We start from the raw sequence: 21,739 nt of genomic DNA on the forward strand, positions 1-21,739 counted from the left end.
ACAAGGGGGCGCATGTGTCTGGAGGTCATTTGCAGTGGATGGAGGCTCTGGCACACCCATTCTCTCTCTCTCTCCCTCCCTCTTTCTCTCTCTGTCTGTCACTCTTAAAGAAAACAAACAAACAAATAAATAAAGGTGTGTACCACCATGCCTGTTTTTTTTTTTTTAAAGAAAACAAAACATTTAATTTATTTATTTATTGGAGAGAGAGAATGAATATGGGTGCACCAGAGCTTCCAGCTACCGCAAACAAACTCCAGATGCATGCACCACTTTTTTTGGGGGGGGGTGGGCTAGAGTCTCACTCTAGCTCAGGCTGTCCTAGAATTCACTATGTAGTCTCAGGGTAGCCTCGAATTCATGGTGATCCTCCTACCTCTGCCTCTGCTGGGATTAAAGGTGTGCGCCACCATGACCATGTTCATGCACCACTTTTTGCATCTGGCTTAGATGGGTACTGGGGAATCAAACCTGGGTCCTTAGCTTTGCAGGCAAATGCCTTAACCGCTTAGTCATCTCTCCAGCTCCTTTGGCTTTTCTTTTCTTTCTTTCTTTGTTTTGGTTCTTCAAGGCAGGGTCTCACTCTAGCCCAGGCTGACCTAAAATTCACCATGTAGTCTCAGGGTGGCCTCAAACTCTTCCTCCTACCTCCACCTCCTGAATGCTAGGATTAAAGGTGTGCGCCGCCACGCCTGGCTCACACTTTCTTTCTTTCCTTCCTTCCTTCTTTCTTTCAAAAGTATTTTTATTTGGAAGCAGAGAGAGAATGGGTGCACCAGGGCCTCCAGCTGCTGCAAACAAACTTAAGATGCATGTGCCACTTTGTGTGGTTAGTGAGGAATTAAACCTGGGCTGTTAAGCTTTGCAGGCAAGCACCTTAACAGGTGAACCATCTTTCTAGTCCCTTATTTTCCTTTTCTGAAACACCCAATTCTAAAAAGACTAAAATTGATTTCAATTATGAGGTCCCTGTGCCTGGCAGAAATACTATCTAAACATCTCATAGTATTTAACTCAACTATGAAGAAGCATTTGGCTTGAAGAAAAGGACTGGCTTTTCTACGGTCAAAACATCCCACCCAGACAAGCAGACCACTGGCTTCAAGTTTCCAGGGACGGAAAGATGACAGCACCCTTCTTCACATCGGAATCCTGGACCCAAATGTTCCTGACCACATTGAGCTGACATCAGACCAAAGATGTGGAAAAACTGCCACTGAGGGTACTCTTTGAGGCCAGGAGAGGATCCTATGGGCCATTCTGTAAAGCCTTGGTAAAGCATGTGCCCAGGACAAACTGCCATCATCAAGGTTCTTCTCTTCCTTCACCTGACTGAGTCAGGGTGAGGCAAATGCCCTCCCTCACAAAGTCTCATGGTGTTTCTTGCCCCAGGCCTAGGCAAGCAGGAAACTAAATGCTCAGCCTTACTCAGTATACAGTTCTACTGCACCGATGATCAGGACCCCTGAATGCCCTGCTGGGTTCCCCACCCAAGCACCCTGTCTCCTCCCCAAGACTGCCTTCAGCTTCTATTTCTCAGTGCCTTCTCCTTGCTACTGGGCCCCCAGCTTTGTCCTTAAGCCCTACAGATGCCTCCTGCATGTCTCTATACTGTTCACCCCTTAACCAGGTGTTAACAGTCTGGCTCCAGTCCCACCACGCCTCTGCCCACTGCGCCCACATCCCCAGACTTACCCAGGAACAAAACCTCGCGGTCCAGTCGGCACTTCAGTTGGCACTACAGGGAGGTGACGGTGAACGTGTCCTCAGGGTGAGGTTCCGCCATGGGCCCCAGGAAGCCGCTCTTGGGGCCCCCACCCAGGCCAGGATGTGCCTGCGGCATAAAGCCTGGATACCTGTAGGCGGTGTCCTGCAGGGGCAGCAGCGAGTCCCTTGGCACAGGGGACAGGGTCAAGTCACTAAGGAGTGGGCAGCCATAGCCAGCAGCGGCTGCAGCAGGGCCACGAGGTGGACCGGGTGGCCGGGCCATCTCCAAAGGCTCCTTGTCGGCCTTAGGCGTGGCTGGTGGGCTAGCCAGGTGAGGGGCACTGAGGCACACAGCCTCCGTCCTGCCCAGGAAGTCAGCCAGCAGCCCTGAACCCACCTTGCCTTCATAGGGTGGGCTACGGGCAGCTGAGCCCGGTGGGTACCAATAGGCTGTGCCTTTGCAACTGGGGGAATCGTAGTGGGGCTGGCCCAGTGGCAGGTCCCGGCAGCTCAGGTGGGCCTGGGCTGCAGCTGCGTGGCCCAGGCTGGCCCCCTGGAGCCCATGCTTGAGGGGCTCACAGGCAGTCAGCTTTGTGGGCGGCGGCCGCAGCTCTTCCTTGAAGCCGAGCGTGGGGGAGCAGGTGGGTGAGTAGGCCTTCTGCAGGCCAGCGTCAAACACCGTGGGTGGGTGGGCCAGCGGCGGAAAATGCTTGCCATCAAGATCGGGAGCACCCAGGCTGGGTGAGTCGCAGTGGAACCCTTGGCCAAAAGTGCCATCAGAAGGCGTGGATGGGTTCATGGAGTAGGGTCCCATGAAATCACAGGGGTCTCGTTCTCCCACGCCAAAAGCTCTCGACTGAGAGGGCAGTGGTGACATGCTGCTGTCTCCACTGTAGTAGTCAAGGCCAAGGTCTGGGCTATCCTGGAATAGCGGATTGACTGGTTGCGGCTTGGGGATGAACTTGGCTTTGGCTGCTGCACCACCTCGCTCCTTCTTGGCCGAACAGGCCCCACCACCCCGACCGCCCCGGGGCTGCCGGGGTCCGGTGCTCCGTTTCGATGGATAGCCAGAAGCAGCAGCTGAGGCAGATGTCGAGAAGCCCAGATGCGAGGCCTCAAACAGGTCCACCTTCTTCCGCCGCCCCCGGCCGGGCTTAGAGCTGCTCTGGAAGAGGACACTCTGATTCCAGTTGTAGCCGGGGGCAGATGACGCCTCATTCCAGTCCATCATCAGCTTCTCCAGGCTGGACAGGCTCGACTGGCCCTCACTACTTGAGGCCTCGCTATTGGCACGCCGAAAACCACCACCACCACCGCCACCGCCGCCGACTGGCTGATTGAACTGGGTGCTGTCAGAGGATGACTCGGAGAACGTCTCAGACACGGCCGTCTGCTGCTTTACCTTCTGCGGTGTGTAGTTGGAGATGTCCAGGATCACATTGGGCTCACTGACGTGGCAGTCAAAACTGGGATTGTAGAGTTGACTAAAGGCCTCCGAGGCCCAGTCCAGGCCTCCATAGCCCTGCCGGAAAGGCCACTGAGAAGCCCCCACAAACTGCCGACAGTTTTCGGGTGAGGGCTGAAAGGAGGAGGAGGAGGAGGCGGCAGAGGCTGCGGAGGTGGCAGAAGCCGTGGTGCCCTTAGGTACCATGTAGCCACCGGGTGAGACGGTGCTGGCCCGACTGTCACAGCGCAGGGGTGTGGGGGCTGACCCAGAGAAGGGGGGCCCTTCAGAGCTATTGAAGAAGGAGGCCTTGCCCGGTGGCAAGCAGGGACCCCCAGTAGGCGGTGGGGCATAGCCAGCACTGTGGGCGCTGCTGGGCGAGGCGGGAAGGCTGTTACCACTGCCGTAGGCGAAGCTACAGTCCTTGCTGTTAGCACAGTCCTGGCCCGAGAAGGGCTTAGCTGGGGCAAACACGCTTTGTCCAGCCCCATAGCCACCATACTGAGGGGGGTAAGTGTTAGCAGGCGGGTGGGTTGTAGGAGAGCGGGCTACGGCGGAAGGCGGGGGAGCCAGCTTTGGGAAGGTCTCGGCTGCCCGGCAGTCTGACGTAGCTGGGGTTATCCCATAGCTCGTCGCTCGTCCTGGTGGGAAGGTCTGGCGAGTGGGCAGGACGGGCTGGAAAGAAGGGTCAGCTCCAGCCCCGCTGTTGCCTACTGCCACTGGGCTGGCCTTGGCTCCCCGGCTTGGGAAGGTTGCCAGGCCCCGCTGAGCAGACAGGGCACTGGAGGGAGGCCCTGCATAGGTGCCGGATGCCTTCCGGGACTCTGGACGGGAGGCTGAGAGGGCAAAGTCCAAGAGGTCAGAGGAGTCATCTGAGTCGAGTAGCGAGCGAAAATAGCCGGTGAAGAGGTTTTGGCGCTCCTGGCTAAGCTCCGCCTGGCCCGAGGGTGCACCCGCGTAGTAGCTGCCGCGGCCCGAGGCCCCACTCTCCAGCCCAGTGGAGGCAAAGGCCCGTGCCTCAGTTCCCTGGAAACCACAGTTTCGGCCAGCTTGCCCACCTGGGTGCCCGTGGTGAGGGGTCCAGCCACCACCCTTGTCCCCACCCCACTCAGCACCTGCCTCCCCGAATCCTGGGCCACTGGGCACCTGCTCTGGGAACAGAGTCCCATTCTTCCGGGACCGCCTCTTGCGCTTGGGTTTCCCCGTCACAGCGTCCACCTCCCCCCGGCCCCTTTTTCGTGGGTGCCCCAATTCAGTGAGGCCAGGTCCACCAACCCCAGCAGCTGTCACTGCTACCACTTTCTTTTTCTTGCCAATGCCCTCAAAGAAGTCACTGAAAGAACATCTGGCTGCCTTGGCTGCATGGCCCCCACCCCGGCCACCGAAGCCACCAGTTTTGCCCCCGCGCCTCCGGAACCCCTGCACACGATGCAGGAATTGGGAGATGCTCTGGGTGTCAGGGGCTTGGTGAACTGACTCGGGCTCACTGGGTGTCCAGCAGCGGGGTGGCGAGCAGCGCCCGGCACACTGGCTCTGGCGGTTCAAGAAGGCCAGCTTGGCAAGGACATCCGAGTACTCGGCCTTACTGTCGTTGGCATCTGCTGCATACGACGGCTGGGGAGAGGCTAGCTTTTGCTTCCGTCGTCGTCTTTTCTTTACCTCTGGCATGACCATGGTCGCTGCCGCCACCGTGGCTGCCTCAGCAGCCACCACTGATGGCTCCTTGGGCTTGCCGGGACCCAGCAGCAGGTTCTTAGGAGGCCGGCCACGCTTACGCTTGAGAATAATGGGCATCTCACCTGGCGGGAAGACCACGACCACATTCCGCCCGTTGTTCTTCATTTTCAGCAGTGGCGTGGGCTCTGCAGACACGCGCAGACCTAGCTCCTTGCCTTCCACACTCAGACTGCTGCTCAAGGATGACACCTTGTATGTGGTCTTGTTCCGCCGTCCCAGCGATACAGGGATCTTGGCCATCTTCACCACCATGCGCCGTATACCCCGGCACTTGCCTTTGCGGGTAGGAACCGCAGGGGTCTGGGAAGATTCTGGCTCCAGCTCCGGGACTGGGCCTGGCAGGGCAGGAGGAGGTGGGGGCGGTGGTGGTGGTGGCTCAGCCAAGGCAGCCACCAGCCCTGTAGGCATAGGCAGGGGCAACAGGCGGCCCTCGGGTCCCATGTCTGCCTTCCGCCCCCGTCCGGCCTTCCGCCGGCGACAGAGGATCTTTGGCCTATCGGTGCGCCGTAAGGCGTACTTAGGGTGGCCCTCAGCTCCAGGGGGGCCATGGGGTGAGCACAGGTCCAGGTGCAAGGGCTCAGCCAGTGGGCAGTGCCCAAGGGGCTGCTGGGGCTCTAGCCGGCGACCTGGAACATCCAGCAACTTAGGCAGGGGGTCAAGTGCCTGGGGATCAAGTAGCTGGGACTCCAGAGAATCAGGCAGGGTGTCTAGGGCCTGTAGAGTCAGACTTGGCAGCCCCAGAGGGTCAGCGAGAGGCTGTAGAGGTGGCAGCTCCAAAGCTTCCCCTAGTGGCTCCAGCGCCTGCGGGTCCAAGAAACGGGGCTGAGGATCCAGGAGCTGAGGCTCCGGCTCTGGTGATGGTGGCTCAAGGGCCTGAGCCTCTAGCAGCTGGGCCTCGGGGCAGGTAAGGGAGGCCAGCTCACTGAGGATATCAGCATCAGCAAGTTCGGAGTAATCAGGCCCATCTGGCTCAGGCTCTGGAGGCAGACCAGTGGCCACAGCTGTGCCCCCAGGACTGTGGCCTTGGCCAGGCTGAGGACTGTCCCTGGGCTCAGGCTCAGGCTCATAGAGAGGGTGGCTGGGCCGCTCTGACTTGGCATGAGGCGTGGCACGTTCCTCAGGACTACGGATGCTATTGGCCAGGCTGGGTGAAGAGAAGAAGCTGTACTGCAGGTCCCCGGGCGGCGGGGCAGGTGGGCGGCTCAGACGCAGCCCACCGCAATCCAGATGCACGCCACTGTGCTGCAGGTCCTGGGAGAGCCGTGTCAGGTCCTTCATGATGTCGATCAGCTGCACCACTGGACGCAGGTTCACACGTCCGTTGTCCCAGGGGTGGAGGGGACTGCTACTGTCTCTGGCAGGTGTGGGACAGCGGGCCTGAGAGACAGGCCGGGCCACTCGTGGAGGCAGCAGGTCGTCCCCCTTGGCAAGGACTGGTGGACGCCGGGTGCTAGGGTCTCGGCGTGGGGGTGGGCGTGGGTTCTCAGAGAAGGTGTGGGTGGAGAAGGCCTTGTCAGGTGGGCTGGCAGGGGGACGGGTAGGAAGCAAAGGCCGGGGGGTGGGGGGTCCACCGGGGTAGTACTTGGGCTCCCGGAGGTAGTCAGGAGAGCTGCAAACGGCACTGGACGTCACCACCAGGCCCTGAGGCTTCACACGCATCCTGACCTTGTCCTCAGCGGGCCACCAGGCGGGGCCGGGGCTGACATGAGGGTGCGAGAAGCCGGGACCAGGACCTGGCAGGGAAGGAGAGGCCCAAGATTCCTCACTGAGCATCCAGGTGCTCATCAGCTTCCCATGTGCTAATGACCCTCTGGGCCTCTCCCCGAGGCCACAGTACCCAAATGGCCCCAATTCCAAGTTGTTTGTGGGTCCTTGGGCACGTGTGCACAGCGAACCCCTTGAGGGCCTCAGTGGGCATTTGTGGACGAGTGAAGCCCTTCTATTCTCTCTGGCTAAGGGCTCAGGGAAGAACAGGACCCTGTCTTTGAGAAGGCCTATTAGCAGAGCAAAGGGGCCACTGCAGGTCAAATGTCAGGAGAGGTCAGCAAGTCTAGTGACAGGCACTGCCTCCATCCTTCTCTCCCCCATCCCTGGGGTGCCAGGAGAGCCCCATCCACTCACCCTCGGCTCTGCCGCCTGGGCTGTCACACTGGAGATCTCTGCAGGCAATAAGACATGGAACAGATCTAAGTTTTCCACATTATTTGGTAGCTACACTAAACCTCTGCCCACCTGCAAGTGGCCCAACACCCTTCAGATGTCACCTCCAGTCCCCTCAGTGCCACGACCCACCCAACACCCTCTGTGGCTGACCTGGGAAAGAGGGCCCCCGTGCCCGGGGACACTGCCGGTTGCTTGCTATCAGCTGGGGGTGCTGCAGGGCAACTTCGGCCTGAGCCCAGGCCTCAGTGGGAGGACAGCGCCTGGAAAGGACCATCGCAGCTCAGGTTTAGTGAACACCTACTGTGCGCCAGGCACTGGGCTGGGAGCTGTCCACGCATCGCTTCATTTAATTCTTCACGTGGATCCTGTGAGGTAGGGGCTGTTAATAACCCCGTTTTGCAGATGAAGAAATGGAGGCTCAGAGATGAGGTAATATTCATTCATATGCTCATTATTTGTGGAATGCCTACTTTGCATAAGGACTGGGTAGACAGACATGGATCAGGTTATTATTAGGGAATGAACAGTTAGCTGGAATTAGAGCTGCCAAGAGAAAGTGAAGAGCCCCTGAGGTCAGAGGCCCAGCTAACACCAGGAAGTTGACAATAAAAGCCTATACACTTTGGGGGCACCTTCTCTGCTGCCAACACTGGGCCAACTGCTTTAACAGATTATCTCACATCACCTCCGTGCCACGCTGAGATCAATACAAACGTTGTGCCTGTTTGTACAGAAACCGTCCACTGGAGAGCCTAAGCTCCGTGAGGACAACTAATGTGTGTGTCTCCCAACACACACTTGACCCATGAGGATGTTTAGAAAAGGTTTTTTTTTTTTTTTTTTTTTTGAGGTAGGGTCTCACTCTGGCCCAGGCTGACCTGTAGTTTCAGGGTAGCCTTGATTGAACTCATGGCGATCCTCCTACCTCTGCCTCCCAAGTGCTGGGATTATGGGGTGCGCCACCATGCTGGCCAAAAAGAAAAAAAGCATTTTTATTTTTGTTTGGTTTGGGGTTTTGTTGATGTCTGAAGACAAGGTCTGCCACTGTAATCCAGGCTGGCCTGGAACTCAAACTCTTTCTGTCAGTGCCCGGATTATAGGCCTGTGCCAATACCCTGACTTTCATTCTTATCCTTCTCTAGACCCAAGATGTGTGCTGGGGAGAAACAGAGCTAATCATGTGGAAAGGGACATTCTCTTGAGGCCTCTACCTACCTCCAGCTTTGATATGGTCCCTGCTCTACCCTCTCAGTCCTATCTATTTCACCTTCGTAGTATTTATCACAACTATATTCAACTGCTTGTGTGACTGGCTGTTTAGTGTATCTCCCCTGAGAATGTGGGCTCTTCAGGGGCAGGAATCACATCTGTCTTGTTTACTGCTGTGTCCTCTGACCCCAGAGCCTGGGCTATAGATACTACATAAGTATTTACTGAGTGACTCCCTGACCTGATTGGGGCAGAGCTGGGATTTAGATTGAGACAAGCTTGACTCCCAAAGGAACCAAAGGGGGGTGGGCTGCCCGGGAGCTGGAGGGGATGCAAGTGCTGGGAGTACCTTAGAGACTTTGGCCCTGACCTAGTGCTAGATCCTTAGGGTCCACCCCAGGCTGCTGTGCTGCCCAGTGTGTCCAGAGGAAGACTGCAAGGCTGACACGGGGATGGCGAAGGACACCGCTCTGCACCCACTGCTCACTGCCGCACGTGTATTCCAACACTGAAACAGCACACAGCCCACAGAGGTGGAGGGCAGCAGTCTGTAATCCGCACATACAGTAGGTGACCCACCGAGTCTTCACAGCAGCCCCACGAGCCATGCATGGTTTACTACGCATGGGCAACAGAGAAACAGGATCAGAGCCCTGGTCAGACTTGCCTGACGTCACACAGCTTCTTCAAGACAGGCTTCCTCCTTCTGCCCTAAGGCCAAAACCTCCTATTCCCAGCTCCAAGCAACTTTCCTTTAGCCACTTCTAGAAAGGTCCCTTCTAAAGCTGTGGTCTAATTTAGGGCTGGGAGGAACCTTGAAATTATCTAAGCCATTGGCTTCCAAACCCTAGACTCAGGGGAACTGTCTAACACTCCAGATACCAAGGCGCTGGTCCAGGGGAAGTATGACTCACACGTCTGAGGGGCATCTGGGAATCTATCTTCTTAGCCATTCCTCCAGTGGGTTGCCCTGCTCTAGTGCCACCTTGTGTCATCCCATTTAACAGATGAGAAAACTGAAGCAGAAAGAGGGAGAGGCTTTGTCCAAGGCCACAAACAGCACGGGACAGGCCCTTCCCTTTCTGCAGGTCCCAGGCCTCAGCTCCTCTTCACCCACTCAGGGCTCTGCTCTCACTCATGTTGTGGATCACTGTCCCCTCCTAGCTCAGCAGTGCTGGCTCTTTATAAAATTTTTTTTGTTGTTTTTCAAGGTAGGGCTTTGCTCTAGCCCAGGCTGACCTGGAATTCATTATGTCAGGCTGGCCTCAAACTCATGGCGAGCCTCCTACCTCTGCCTCCCAAGTGCTGGGATTAAAGAAGTGCTGCCACCACACCTGGCTATAGATTTTGATTTTTCAGTATTTTAGTTGTTTTGAGATAGGGTCTCACTATATAGCCCTGGCTGGCTTAACCTTAGTACGTAGATGAGGCTGCCCTCAAATTTGGAGCAATCCTCTTGCTTCTGCCATCATACCTGGCTAGTGCAGCTGCTCTTCCAGTAAGAATTCCCTCACCGAGGGACGGGGACCAGACTCTGGAACCACCAAGTTGATTTTCCAACAGTATACTTGACTCTGGCTCCTAATACGTCTTGGGGGACAGCTACCAAAGCCACCATCCCTCCCTTGCTGTGTGGGTGGGGCTCACCAGGACTTCCTGCTCTAGAGACCTCCCACTTGGGGCCTGAGGGTGTGATCTTGGCAGAAGAGACAAACCTCCTCTCCAGTGGTTGCTTCTGTTCCACCCACCCGTGAAGACCTTTGGCCACGTCCTCCTGACTGTCCACTGCTCTCTTTTGCAGCCTCCAGAATCTGAGGGAAGCAGCTGGCTCCCCTCCCTACCACACCCCAGCAGGCAGCCATTCTCTTGGCCTCCTCCCAAGGGTACCACCTAGCTCTGGTCTATGAACAAAGTGGAAAGGGTCCTCTGTCTGCCTGGGTGCTCCTGGGTCAGAGTCTGAGCTTGCCCACAGGGACACCAGACAAGCTGCTAGGAGGGGGCCCTAACCTGCTGTGCACAGTGCCGGGAAGCGCCAGCCCACATCCTTGAGTCCCCAGCCCCACCCTCCTTGCTGTGGCTGTGACCACCCCACCCCTTCCCCAGTCCTCCTCCCCCACCCAAACCTCCCCAGGGGAGCTGAGCTGCCAGCCCCAGCTCTCACTTCCGGCCTCATGACCCTCTCTCCGGCCTGCAGGCCCTACCCACACTCCCCCCTCCCGTTTCCCTCTGCCTGTCTGAAGGCACAGGGATGTCCTCTGCCTCCTAGCAGCGGGAAACACTGCTGACCTGAGATTTTCCTCATCACCTTCGTTCCCCTCTGGGGCCTCACCTATCCCAGGATTACCAGGAACTAGGCATAACCCTCTGGGGTCTCCTTCCCTTTAGCCTCCTACTGCCTACCCAACCTGCATGTCTTCTTGCAACTGGATTCCAGTTCAAAATCTTAAAACAAGTCACTCATCTGGAATTTCAACGCAGGCACAGAGTGGTTAAGTCAAGTCCTCCAGGACAAACAGTCATGCCATTCAATTCTGCGGGAGCCTGAATTTTAATTTGTTGAGATCCTCTAAAGAAAACCTGACTACAGATTTCAGCCTCACTTTAGCCTGCCTTTTCCAACTGTCCTAGCCTCAACTAACAGTTCTAATTTTTGACTTCCAACCTATCTTCCTCCTGAGCTTCTAGCCATCACCTCCCACCTGAGTCATCGAGATGTACTACCTTACCTCACCACTAGGTGTCCTCTTGGAGCCACTATTGCCCCCAAGGGGAGCTAGTCCTGCCCTGCCCACCCCCCACCATCAGCCCCCCCCAGCACAGTACACCCCACCCTACCCTATTCCCAGCAACACAGAGCTCCTTTGTGTAGCCCCCCACCCCCTTCCTGTCCAGAGTGGGGCACCTGGCAAGCAGGTCTGTCCCTGAACCGCCCCCTGCCAGCCCCTTGCCCTGGATGCCAGGTGTGTAGGCGCCACTGCCAGCTCTCACTGGACCCGAGGGTCACCCTGCCGGCAGCCCTCCCTTCCTCCCTCCGAGGTCACCCAGGGACTGTGCTTCCCGCCCCGCTCCACCCCCATCCTCTCCTGCCCTTGGCCCTTCCAGACTCCTGTCCTTGTCTTTCCTTCTGTCCCCCAGGACTCCCTCCTCCAGCCCCACCAGGCCCTCCTCCCACCCCCCCACCTTTGCCCCTCCCAGGAGAGGGCCAGCTCTGCCCCGCCCCTCCCACCAGCCCAGGTTGGAAGAACTCCTCCCCCTGGAAAGTCACGGCTGGAAAGGAAGTGACTTCAGCAATTTGGCCACAAGGTTAGGCACTGCTGAGCCCAGCTCAGCTCCAGTCTTGCCCAGCCCACCTCCAAAGCACAAATGAAGCCACGTGCACAGGCCAGCGCACAGGCCACTCCACAGTGTATCCAGAACCCGGAGCACCCTCCGTGCCGCCGGAAGGTACTCTGGTCCTGACTAAACACCTCTCCCAGGTACACCATCTGCACCCTGTGTGGCACACACAATCCAGCATGCCCACACCTGTCCAGAACGAACCAGCACACTTAGCACTGCACTGCACTGCATGCAAAGCCCTTGACTGTCCCCCCAGCCCGGGCCACTTACATAACTCTGGAACACACAACTCCGCACCCAGTAAGAGCCCTGTGCACACACCTGCTCGCACATAAGCAGGACCGCCAGTGCAGTTACAGCCTCACATCCTCCCTCGGCCCAAACTCCCCACCCTTCCCATCCCAAGAGGCCCCACTCCCAGACCTCAGGAATGCTCCTTTAGAAGTTGGGTGGGGTCCCCAACAGGCTATCAGGCTAAACTCTAGGGAGCTTCCTGGAGCCAGAGGCTTCATGTGTCAGTTCAGGGAGTTGCCTCTGCAGGGCAGGACAGCCCCACCTGGCCTGGATGGCTGATAGTCTGGGAGGGCTAACCTAGGCCAGGAAGAGAGAGGTGCGTCCTGAGACTGCCCCATCCTCTCCCAGCACCTCACTTCTCAGCTCTCTGCTTCCACAAACTCCAAGTAGAAAGGTTTTCTGGATAGTCAGGAACCTTTGCCCTGAGTCCTGGTCATTATCACAACCTCTTTCTCCTCCCAGTTCTCTCAGGACATCAAAGTGCAGGGGAGAGTCCTCAGGTTAGGAGGCATGACTCGATTCACTGTTCATCCATGAGCCTCCATTCCCCTTTCTAGATCATGGGGAATTTGAGTAAGCTGGGTTCATGTCTCCTGATTCTTTGGCCTACCTAACCTGGGCGGGGATCTCTGTTGGACTGGCCTAGGCCACAGGCCTGGCTTCCTCACACAGTTACCTGAGCAGGCTGTGCAGAGGCCTGGCTCAGCAGGAAAGGCCTGTCGCAGCCAGCACCAGCGCCTCCAGGATGGTCACTTCTGCTGAGGCCTGAGTGTCGCCCCTCACCAGGGGCCCTTTACACGTACTCAGTTGGGCGGGCTCTGGGGTCCAGGCCGATGGGTAGACTATCAGGCAAGCTCCCATCTGTGAAAACAAACACAGCACGCAAGGAAGGGTAAGCACAGATACAGGACGAACAAGCCAGAGGACAAGGAACAGAGAGACCCAGAGCCAGGCAGTCTATACAGGTTCCACTGGAAAGTCGTGAGTCTGTCTTTTGAAAATCCAGGCTCCTGTTGAGTAGTAGTGTCTTTGCATGTTTCAGGTAGTCACATGCGCAGCACAGACACACACACACACACACACACACACACACACACACAGGAAGCCAGCCTTGGCTCAACTCCCCAGGCCAGTTAACCTCTCCTCTTTGCCCTTTCTCTCCCTAAAATGGAGAGTGTTCCATCTGATGAATGTGGGGGGGGGGAAGAGGGGTGTTCTGAGGGAGTGACCCATGCTCAGAGCTGGGTGGCTGTGCAGGTGTGAGTTGCTGTTCCTAGGGGCGTGGGTGCCCATTTCACAATGGCGCGTCTGCAGCTGGTCCTTGCTGGTCTCCAGCAGCAACTGGTTATGCCTCTTGTTTTCTTTAATGCCCACGGCCTTCTTCATCGCCCCTCTGCCTCCTGCTCATTCGTCTGCCTCCCCAAGGTCTGAACAGAAGCCCAGAGAGGATTTGTGAACTGGGCCTCATAGACGCCTATGGGTTCTGGTCAGTTGGGAATGTGTGTGTGCGATAAGAGCTTCTGCCCATACAAATGTGTGGCTATGGAAATTCAGTTGTTTGTGTAAATACAATACACCTGGATGTGGGTTCCTGGAGCTACTCAGCCTGCCTATATGTCTGTACATCTATGTGGGTACATGCATGCTTGAAAGTGGACTTACGTGAGGGCAACTGGTAGAGAGCACTCGGGCTCCATTCCCAGCATCACACACACAAAAGTACAGATGTGTGCTTACTCAGCAGTGGTTGCTGTGTTGCGGTGTGTGTGTGTGTGTGTGTCTGCTAAACCAAGTGTGTGCCTGGCGTCAGGGTCTGCGGTTATACATGTGGATATGCACACCATCTGAATTCTTATTCTGTTCAGCTGTGTATACATCTAGCTGTGTGTAAGCCAGTGAGGACACAGAAGTATGGGCGTCCGTGCCAGGTGTGCCCAGCTGTGAGGGTGCCTGTTATGTGTGCACATTGTGATAGCTCTCTGCATCTTGCTGTCAGGAGCCAAACCAGCTCTTACATGCCTCAGAACTCTCTGGATGTGTGTTTGGCAGCAGGGTGGGGGTGGGTGGCTGATCCTCTGCTGTCCCTGCAGGCTTCCAGTCTCCAGGCCTGTGACTGTTGGCACTGGTGTCATTACAGATCAGCATAGCCTACCTACCTCTGCCTTTCTGTGGGTTTTCGGGGTCATGATGTGACAGCGTGACTGGTCATAGTGTCCCTGTGGGTTTGTTTCGCCATGGTCAGCATGTGCGTACGGGTGTGTCTGCATGTGTTCGTGTGCATGACCTTGTTCTGAGTCTGTGCACACCATGTATGTGTGTATGCTGGTCGGTCCTCATGCTATGCCACCGTACATGCCAGCATAGCTGAGCGCCAACATGTGCAGTGTCTGTGTGCCCGACAGCACGAGGTGCCTCAGTGTCTGTGTGGCACCTCTGTATGGCTGTGTGTCTGCTTCCATCCTCCTTTCCTCCCTCCCTCTCTCTCCCTTCCTATCTCCTGCTCTCCCCCCCACCTCCTCTCTCTCTCTCTGTAGGAGCCAGACAACTCCCCAAGCCTGGATTAGGGACAATTTATCCACAGGCAGAGAAGGAGAATTCCAACCTGCCAGAGCCTCCCTCCTCTGGTCTATCCCCCCTTCCCTGTGGTTCGGGGGGCACAGAAATGCAGCCTAGCACCTTCCAAGCCCACAGGGAGCCCCAACCTCTGCAGCTCCCTAAAGGCCCAGGAGGGCTGAAAGGTAGAGCTCTGGGTGGCCCCAAAGCCCTCCTATGGGGGTAGACTGACTGGCCCCCGCCCAGTCGCCCATGTTTCAGCTCATCTTGGCCTTCTGCTTCTACATATGGTGGCAGTGTGTGTTGGGGCGGGGGGGGGGGGTCTGCATGGGGACTGCCTGGCCTTGGGGCCTGCGGAGGCTTTAGCAGCAGCTGTCCATTGGTCCCTTGGTCCCTCCACAGCCTGATATTCCCCAACTGATAAATGGCAGCTTCCCCACCCCCATAAATAACCGAGGAACACGTAACTGTGCCCACTTAGGCTGGGGAGGGGGCTGTGCGGTGGGGGAACGCGGCAAGAGGGAGCAGGGCTGGGCTGGGACTAAGGCTCCCTTCACGGTGCTCCAGGCGCAAGGCAGAATCACATGTTTCCCATTAGCTGCTCTGGCCTCCTTGTTCAGGGGGTGTTGGCTGGGGGAGATTTGTTCTGGTTGCAGACACCAGCCGAGACCACACAAGAGAGAGAGAGAGAGAGAGAGAGAGAGAGAGAGTGAGGAGAGAGAGGAAGAGGGACAAGAAGAGAGATCCAGCAAGTGCCAGAGGCAGTGAGGAAGACAGAGACCCAAGAGAAAAGAGGGACAGAGGATACATTGGTAATGAAAAGGGTGAACAGAGACAGTGGGAGATGGGGGACAAGGAGCAGGGGCTGGGGTGAGGTGAACTGAGACCCACTCGGAGCGAGGGAGCCGCGTGAGAGAGGCAGAGAATGAGTGTGGGCCAAGAAGGACCCATGGAAGAGAGGCAGAAAGGAGAAGGGCGCCGGGAAAAGGAGCCTGGCAGAGATGGCAGTGGCAAGGGACAATGAGAGACCAGGATTCTCCACAGAAGCCAGGAAAAGATGGAGAACCAGATGGGGCAGAAAAGCTAGGTGAGGGCCGTGTGGGCAGGGGAGCAGACAGACAGGGCGGGCAGCGGGCGGGGGTGGCCAGTGCCCCAGCCTCCCGCCCGCTGACCCTCGAGCCTCAGAGATAACAGGCCCGAATAGTGCTGACTTGCGGTTCAGAAATCCAATATCCTCCGCGGCGCACTAATCGACTACCTGAGCCCCAGCCCGTGCGAGCTGCCCCGATTAATCCTGTGACTCCACAGCCTTAATTAGTTTAACAGTTTCAGGGGCAGAAGCAGGCAACAGGGTCCCCAGGCCCATGGGGATGCAGCGCCCATGTAAACACTGTTTGGTGCCACACCTTTCCAGCCCCACACCTGCCTAGGCCCCACACCATCTGAAAAACACTGGGCTCCTTCCTTCCTCCTGTGACTTAATCCCAAGGGCTGGCACCCGGGTTAGAAGGTAGGTCATGCAGCACTGAGACACCGCCCCCTCCACTTGTCCTATACTCAGAGCCACAAGTGTTTCCTCTGGTCAGCCCTTTGGGGACCTGTGGTCTACATAGGAAGGCCCCACCAACTGCCAGCCTCATACCACAGGGCAACATGTTGTCTCTTTAGGGTGAAAGACAAGCTCCCAAGTCACTGACAACTTCCCAACAGCATGAGATAATCACACATGTCACTTCCCATAAACAGCACGAGAGGGGCACACGGTGACATCTCTCTCACACAACAGCCAGAGTCACTGGCAACTCCTAACAGGAGGAGCCAAGCATGTAACCTGTCCATTCCCTACAAGCCTAAGGATGGTCACATCTGACGCCTCCATACAGTAAGAAAGAGGTATCCAGTTGTCGCCCCTCACAACAGTGTAAGTACCACCCAACAGGCTCCCCACACCAACTGACAGGATGTGGGATACGTAGAAAACCTGTCACACACAGTCTGTAAAAACAGCACCCCCCTTTCATCTGAGGAAGACAGAATCCCTCCATCACTTAATACAAGGCAGAGACACTACCCTGAGTACCCTCTGCCTGCTTCTGACAGGTGACAGCCCACTCACAACCCTCCCTTCAGCACTGTTGCCAGCCTGGGTGGTGCTGTCCTCTGCCTGCAGAGACGTCACAGCTCACAGGGCATGAATGTCACCCCAGCACTGCTAGAACCAAGCACAGCCACACACTGCCCCAGTGACAAAGGCTACGGGCCCCGGAAGGCTGTGGAGGCACACAGGGTTCTGGGTGTGACCTTGCCCACTGGACACCAAGCAGGGGAAGTGCTGTGGACTCCTACTGAGGTAACCCAGCAGCCAAACAGGTGGTGATGGGGGACAGAAACGCTGGGAGGAAGTTACCTGCACATACACTCAACCTAGAAATGCCACTTCCCCAAGACTTTCCCCTACTCATTCTTAATTTAATGTAGTTGTGTACCTATGAAAGGACAGAATGGGAGAAGGCCTGTCACTTTCACAGTTTAGAGAGCACACACTTGAGAGGTGGGTTAAAAAGGCTGCAAAGAGTATCCTTAAAAAGGTCCCCTCTCCAAACTTCAGGCCACAGAGCTTGGGACAAGGAGGCCAAAGTCCAAGGGCATGACTCACTGGGGAAACAGGCCCAGCCTGCTGGCCAGAGTGGTAGGGAAGGCCAGAAGCCAAGAGGCCCGGGTTCAAATGTGAGCTCCTCCCAGGCTAAGCTGGGTGACCTTGGAGCAGCAGCTCAGCCTCTTTGGTTTTGGGGAGAGGGAAGGGGGCCTGGCCAAAGCGGTGCCAGGGTGAGAAAGACACTGAAGTTGGCGCAGGAGTGCTGGGTTGCACTCATCACTCAGCTGCTTCCTTACAGCGACTCTCCTCTTTCTGCATCACAGTTTCCTCATCTTTCTTGGTTTGTTTTTTCGAGGTAGGGTCTCACTCTAGCCCGGGCTAATCTGGAATTCACTATGGAGTCTCAGGATGGCCTCAAACTCACCGTGGTCCTACCTCCAGCTCCTGAGTGCTGGGACTGAAGGTGTGTGCCACCACGCCTGGGCAGATTCCTCACCTATAAACAAGGCCTACCAAGAGCACGTGGCATGAAACAGTGGGAAGAGAGGGAGAAATGGATCACGGAGCTGGAGACTTTCCCCAAGAGACAGGGCAGATCAAGGCCAGCCAAACCTCGCCTCCACTGCCTGTCTTCCCACCTGGATTGTCTCTTTAAGACTGTATGGAGAGATAGGATGGGGGTGTTGAGGTGTTGTTGGATATACAGCATCCGTCCTCCCCCTCAACTTCAACATAAACCTCACTTGGCCTACCTTTGAATCCTGGATTAGAGCAGCACTTCAAGGGGCAGACCCATACTCTGCCCCCCCCCCCCCATGACATGCTGCAAGGGAGAGCTAGGGGACAGGGCGGCAGTGTTCAAGGCCTTCCTCGTTGTATGGGAGTTCAGAGAGGGACAGGCCTATCTTGAGGTCACACAGCAAGACAACAGCAGAGCCCAGAACTCTGCTCAGAAGCAGCTTCAGAGCAGAGTCCCTCTAGCCCCTGGGGGTGGCTGGAGCTAGGGGGCCCTGGGGGACTTAGCAAAACGTGGCGACAGATGGCCTGCCGAGGCAGCGGCGATCTGGGCGGCTGGCAGGCATGCTCGCTCCCGCGCAGGGAAGCAGCTAATTTTAGCTGAGGCCTCGATGCCAGCTTTGTTCCCCCCCACCCACCCACCAAGGGGGCCCAGCATGCCTTGCGTGCAACCCGCCTCCCCCAGGAACCCCTGCTCCCCCGCAGGGCCCCCTTGGTGGGTAGTGTCCATACCCCAGGGCCCTAGAATTGTCTGCCTGACCAGGCCTCACCACACCCAGAGACAAGGGCTGGGCCCAGGAGGCCTGGCTCCCTACCCTGGGGCCTGTTTGCCCATGACTTGAATCTCATTCCTTGAAGAAGGAGGACAGGAGGAAGGCTGGAGGCCACTGCCCAGACTGGGAGGGCGGGACAGCAGGAACTGCCAGTCTTCAGGGGAGGCAGGCACTATCCTCCTCCTGGTACTTAAGGCGACAGGACGCCCAGTCCACCAGGACTCTGGTTCTACTGGACTGGAATCTTCCTGGTGTTGCTAAGCAGGGGAATGGGACTTACTCAAGTCTTTCCTTGTTCCTCTTGACTTTGACTTTGCTCCAGGAACTCAGAGTACTTTAAAGAAGCTTGAGATAGAGCATTTGGGGAAACTGAGGAATAGCTTGATACAGCCACCGTAGCCGGGGAGAAGATAAACCCCAGGTATCAATGAGGCCTTGGGATCCTTGCAGCTAGGGAAGGCTCTTGGTTGGCTTGGCCCCTGGGATTGCCCTTCTATGCCACCTAGGCTGGTAGAAGATTGACGGTGTGTGTGTGTGGGGGGGTTCTTTCCTACTAAGAGAAGCCTACCATTTTTTTTTTTTTCTCCTGGTTCTTCACTTTCTGCATGTTCTTTAACCTTAGAGCCTCCCCATTTCAGGTTAATTACACATGCCCAGTGGGCCTTAAAAGGCATAGAGCCCTTTCAGCAGCTATGAGGGAAATGGCCAGGCAGGAAATAAGAGGAAAGAGTTCTGAAAGAAATCTATGAATTTGAAGGCAGAGTCAAGAGAGAAGAGAAAAAAGGGGAGGGAGAAATCAAGGCAGAGAATCAAAAAGACAGAAAGAGGAAGACTGTGGGGGCAAGAGAAACAGCTTAAGGAAAAAGATAAGGAGGGAAGAGAGACAGGAGGGGTGTGTGTGGCACAGAATGGAAGACAGCAAGAAAGAGACTTAGGGAGAGAGAGAAGAGGAGGAGGAAGAAAAAGACAAAGAGACAGAGAAGATGATGCAGAGACAAAGACACACACACAGAGACAGACACACACAGAGGGAAAGGCAGAGATGGAACCTGCCGTAGACAGGCCAAGGAACAGCAACCCCAGGAAGCAGGAGACAGACAGAGGGACTGACACACCCAGAGACCAGAGAGTGTTGAGAGGGTGAGACACTCATAAAATGGGGCGGGAACAAGGGGGAGACACTAAGTGATGGATAGAGTGTGGGGGGAACAGCAGGAGTAGGCAGAGGCACAGAGGGAGGGGGTGTGAGCAGGAAAAGGAGGAGGAGGGGAGATGCTGTCGCCAGAACTGGGGGGGGGGGGACAGAGGACAGAAATGGAATGTGGGTCTGGGCATGAGGCTCACAGATGCATCGGCTCCGGTTTCAGCTGGGGCAGTTGGCTGCTGGTGGGGGGGGGGGAGAGGGAAGGAGCAGGGCTGGCAAGGGGGGGGCTGTTGCCATGGCGGCGGGCACGGCAGGGGCACAGTCTGCTGGCACTTGGAGTTCTGGGCATGGTAGGGGGCTGACTGAGGGGGAAAGAGGAGGGGGTGAAGAAGCCTCTCTCCTGTGCCCTCAGGGCTCTACCAGGAAGAAAGTTTCCAGGGAATGACTGTGAGATGCTGGGAGTGGAGCCGCACTCTTGGGCCATGCCCAATCTCAGGGGAGTAGCCTTCTCCAGGTCACCCGTGCCATCCCAGGTTGCCACCTGTGCCTCGGGCTGGCCCCTGGGGACCCTCCTCTCCTCTGTCCCCTTCAGTCTAGCTGAAGATCCTTCATGCTGCTGCTGCTGCTTGTGGGGAAGCAGCAAGATTGTGAATTCAGGCTCTGTAATCCTAACGCAGAGCCCGGGCCTACCGGGCTCCAGTTGCCAAGGCGACGGTGGGTCAGAGGGCAGCGCGGGGCGCCCGCTCCTCCAAGTCAGAATCCCAATTGTTAAAGCCCAAGAATAAACAGCTGAAGCGGCTGTGGGGGGGCCAGGAGGGGGGCTGAGGTCTGCATCGGCTCAGTGTGGTGTTGTCAAGCGAGATGTCACTAATTGTCTGAAGGAACGGGCTGAGGCAGCTCTTAACTGCTTCTATGCCACCGGAGACACCTTGGCTGCCTGGCCTCATCCCTGGGGCCTCCCAGCATTCCACTGGGCCTGCTTGTGGGAGGGGGGAGTGCTGGCCCAGCACAATCCCGGCCTCCTTTGCAATGAACCCCCACATACTTTGGCTCCTCACATTCCTCTTTGCCCAACTTGGAACCTTCCACCTGCGAGCTAAATCTCTGTGTGTCCCCATCACCAGTGACCCCCAACCACTGGGTTCACACTACTGAACGGAGCCCAGAACTGCCTCCTGTAGCTTACAAGTGTTCTATTATCTCCCCCAGCACCTCCTCCTCTTCACTTGAGTCGGAAGTTCTAGTACAGATGTGTGGACGGCAAAGAAAGACAGACCTAGAGTTCATCTGATCTTTGTGTGGAAGGGAGAGGTTAGACGGACCTCTAGAACAGTATTTTCTGTGCAATTCTCACCTCTCAGTCAGTCACACTCAGAGCCACGGGTCTGAGGGGAGCCAGGAATCCTGGCTTCTAGCTTTGACTGTTCTGCATACTTGCTGTGTGACTTTGGACATGGTACGTTCCTTTCATAGCCCTGCCTCCTCTTCTATGTCCTCAACCTAAACATTTAGTAGTGCCTCTTCTGAGGCAGCCCAAGACTGATTCCTGCCCAGAACCCCTCACTCCAGTGGTGAGAAAGGCTCCAAGACACATGGTAGGGCTGCGCTTGGTGCTCACTGGGTCAACAGCTCCCTCACACAGCGGCTGGTTCTCTGTATCGCCACTGCCATGCTTAAGAGGAGCACCGCAAAGGCGAAGGAAATGGAGGGGAGACTTAGGGGAGAGGGCCAGGTCAGTTCTGGAAAGGCTTCCCTCAGAATGCAGTGCGGACAGGAGGCTAAGAAGGCAGCGCGCTTCAGCAGAGGTCTTGCCCGTTTCTTCAAGGAAGCCGGGCAGAGCTCAGTATGTCAGGATCGCGTGCTCAGCCTCTCCTCCCAGAGCAGGAAGGGCGAGGCCTGGCCGACTCCCGCCCCGCGGCCAGCCCAGCCGGCTCAGGCACCTCCTGCCGGCTCCACCCACTGCGCCTCCGGAACCCAGCGAAGGGCTGGCTGCAAGGGGGCGGGCCGCCCTTGGGCAGGGCCCCTGGAGGTTGGTGGCACCTGGAGGGTTGTCATGAGGCACAGGGTGGGTACACCACTGGCACCAGAGGCCATTCCTTAGGGCATGTCCCCTCACACAGGGAGTGGACGCTCAGAGAGTCTGTGGCCCTCAGGTGGGGGTTGGTGATGGGCCAGGCTGGGGCTCTGTCCGTGGGTGAAGAACTGGGCATGGAGACAGGGGATCCCCCAGAGAGGGCCTGGCCCAGCTGGGGGCTGGAAGCATA

At 56.8% G+C, this 21,739-nt stretch overlaps 1 protein-coding gene across 4 annotated transcripts in view; it reads right to left on the minus strand.

Moving 5' to 3' along the window:
- The window catches only part of Ahdc1 (AT-hook DNA binding motif containing 1), a 75,107-nt gene that overhangs the window by 12,267 nt on the left and 41,101 nt on the right, over window positions 1-21,739 (minus strand). For 3 of the 4 annotated variants that reach the window (XM_045149434.1, XM_045149436.1, XM_045149435.1), the window contains exons 2-5: window positions 12,570-12,754; window positions 7,202-7,311; window positions 7,010-7,047; window positions 1,696-6,621 (exon numbers count right to left, since the gene is read on the minus strand). In XM_045149434.1, coding sequence (XP_045005369.1) covers window positions 1,739-6,547 — 4,809 coding nt within the window. In that variant the 5' untranslated portion in view covers window positions 6,548-6,621; window positions 7,010-7,047; window positions 7,202-7,311; window positions 12,570-12,754 and the 3' untranslated portion in view covers window positions 1,696-1,738. Of the gene's footprint in view, window positions 1-1,695; window positions 6,622-7,009; window positions 7,048-7,201; window positions 7,417-12,569; window positions 12,755-21,739 lie in introns of all 4 variants that reach the window. The other variant, XM_045149437.1, reaches the window with a different exon arrangement.

This window comes from Jaculus jaculus, chromosome 5 (genome assembly GCF_020740685.1).
Source record: "Jaculus jaculus isolate mJacJac1 chromosome 5, mJacJac1.mat.Y.cur, whole genome shotgun sequence".
Classification (NCBI taxonomy): Eukaryota; Metazoa; Chordata; class Mammalia; order Rodentia; family Dipodidae; genus Jaculus; species Jaculus jaculus.